The sequence below is a fragment of the Camelina sativa genome, chromosome 9, assembly GCF_000633955.1.
Source record: "Camelina sativa cultivar DH55 chromosome 9, Cs, whole genome shotgun sequence".
Lineage (NCBI taxonomy): Eukaryota > Viridiplantae > Streptophyta > Magnoliopsida > Brassicales > Brassicaceae > Camelina > Camelina sativa.
Window position 1 is genome coordinate 35,790,333 of NC_025693.1, and position 2,362 is coordinate 35,792,694.

Below are 2,362 nucleotides of genomic sequence, written 5' to 3' on the forward strand. Positions count from 1 at the left end.
TGCAGACGACCATACCTTCTTCTTCTTGCTACGGGTTGGAAGAGGAACGTATCTATTGACCCACCAATAGAGGAAACAGATGGCGAGTCCCATTCCAACCACAATGCTCATCATGGCTTTCAACGAAACAGCCCAGCCGTCAACTCCAGGACCAAGATTCTTTCTCAAGTTAGAGAAGTATTTCACGGTTCTTCCTGAGAAAATCAGCGCAACATTGGCTCCAAGTCCGAACAAAGGGTAAAACTTCTTGGCTTCATCCACTGTTGTGATCTGCAAAAAGAGTGAAGCAATGCTATGAGACTCACTCATCACCGATTGTAATCACATTTGCTGCATCATTACACATCAAACTCAGCAGCAATCAAGACTATTATCATCAAACCATAAACACATCAGACTATACTAAACAGAAGAAGCACACAAAAAAAACCGCAAGAAGATCATAAATCACACTAGTCAGCACAAGTTCAATTCATGGACCAGTTTAATCACCTGATTAGCAAAGCCCCAAAAGAGAACTGAGATCACCACACTACCCCAAAGCTCAGCCATGACATAAAACAAACAGAAACTCCAAATCCGCAAGATGGCAAGAGGACCCATGAATCGTGGGCCGAGAGTTGCAAGAAGCTTATCTGCGAGAGCTTCCGGGTGAATATAGTTGCTGAGAGGGTACATCACGAAACCAAAGGCCCCAAAGTAGACGATGAAAGGAATAATAACGGTGTAAAACAGAGCCTTCTTGGAGAGTACATTGGAGAGTTTGGTGTAGAGAAGCATAAACCCAATGGCCATAGGAAGATTCACCCACGTCTTCAAGAAAGGTATAATCTCAGCAGAACTCCCTTTCGCCGTCACCACCAAGACGTCCTTTGTGTCCCTTAGGATTGTGTAATTGAACAGAATACAAAAGAACATCAACCCTAAAGGTATAATCTTTTTCAAGGTTGTAACCTCCACACCGAAAATCTTCGGCGACGCTGCAACGGAATCGCCTTCTCCGGCGGCCGCGGCCTCCGCCTTGCATATGAACTCGGTGCTTCTCTCTTTGTGGGAAATCGAAATCCCGTGAAGGGTTGGCTCAAAGGTTTGAAATTTCTTGTGCCCTTGAAAGGATAGAGACAACCCAGGTAGGTTTCTTGGCTTAGCGGCGAAAAGTCTCTGCTTTAACCCATGGGAAGGCTGGAGAAGGCTTCTTCTCACTCCGATGGGTTTGGTGGGTAAGGAGAGAAGACCTCTGGTTTGTATCGCAGCCTCCATTTCTCTCTATCTCTTCTTACGCTCTGTTTCTCTCTCCAGCAAATACAGAGAAAGACCGGAGAGAGATGGAGGAGGAGGAGGAGGATGAGATAGAGAGATGATGATAAAAGGTGAGACTGGTTGGTTGGTTAGTGCAGTGAAAGGAATATAGTTTTGCCAATTGAATATTTAACAAATGTGGTAATGTATATATCTCTCTTTTAAAAGAAGGATCTTTTTTTTATCCCGTATAAATGTAATTGTGGTAACGCAGGCTGATCTTTCGCAATTATGTAAAAATCAAAGCTGTCTCGAGGAAGATAAATTTGCGGTGTTGAAGGTTGAACCATGTGAGCTTGTTCATATGGTGGCGAACATAGAAAAGTCACGAAGGTTTTGTCCCTCCTTTTCCTAAGGCAAATGGCCTTTTTGGTATATAATTACTTGTTCCTTGTGAGCTTTTGTTTGTAGTTGGTGGCTATAACTGCTAATGGCTATTACCTAAATTATATCACGTGTCATTTATAAATATTCATCTGTGGCTTCTCAAAATCTGATGGAGTTTAAAACAGTGTTACCCACAATATTTATGATCTCTAATTTTACTTTTAATCTGTTAACGTGTTTGGGTAATAATAATGCAAAAGAAAATACCTTTCAGTAAAATATATATGTGGTCAAAGGTCAAAAAATATATATATGAGGTTTATGAATTTCCATAATTGGTGGAATAATGAATTAGTCATCTACACTCAATTGTTTTGATGTCAATTTTTCCCACTTTAAAAAACGTAAAAGAATTTGCATCCACCTCCAAGTTGACCGCTTATTTCTGACGCCGGCGGCCCAAAATTAGGACGTCAAAATAAGATGACCAAACTCTATAAATTTTGGTGAAATGTTTTGTCCTTTTCAGCATTTCTTTCTTTTTCTTGCACACCCAACTTTTGTATCGAATAATTCTATTCCAGGGACCAATTAGAAAAACATATATGCGATCCATTCGTTGATATAAGGTGCGAATTGAGAAGGTGGTTTCATATTTTCCAAGAGGCACATGTAGGTGTATGTCGTTGCTTCAATTATGAAAAATAAAAGTCTTGTAATAATAAGAAAAAGAAGG

The 2,362-nt window shown here is 40.4% G+C and overlaps 1 protein-coding gene across 2 annotated transcripts in view; it reads right to left on the bottom strand.

Annotated features, from left to right (window-relative positions):
- The window catches only part of LOC104714351 (ADP,ATP carrier protein 1, chloroplastic-like), a 3,638-nt gene extending 2,186 nt beyond the window's left edge, over positions 1 to 1,452 (bottom strand). Inside the window, exons 1-2 of one of the 2 annotated variants that reach the window (XM_010431681.2) lie at positions 493 to 1,452; positions 16 to 270 (exon numbers count right to left, since the gene is read on the bottom strand). In XM_010431681.2, coding sequence (XP_010429983.1) covers positions 16 to 270; positions 493 to 1,260 — 1,023 coding nt within the window. In that variant the 5' untranslated portion in view covers positions 1,261 to 1,452. The remainder of the gene's footprint in view (positions 1 to 15; positions 271 to 492) is intronic. The other variant, XM_010431680.2, reaches the window with a different exon arrangement.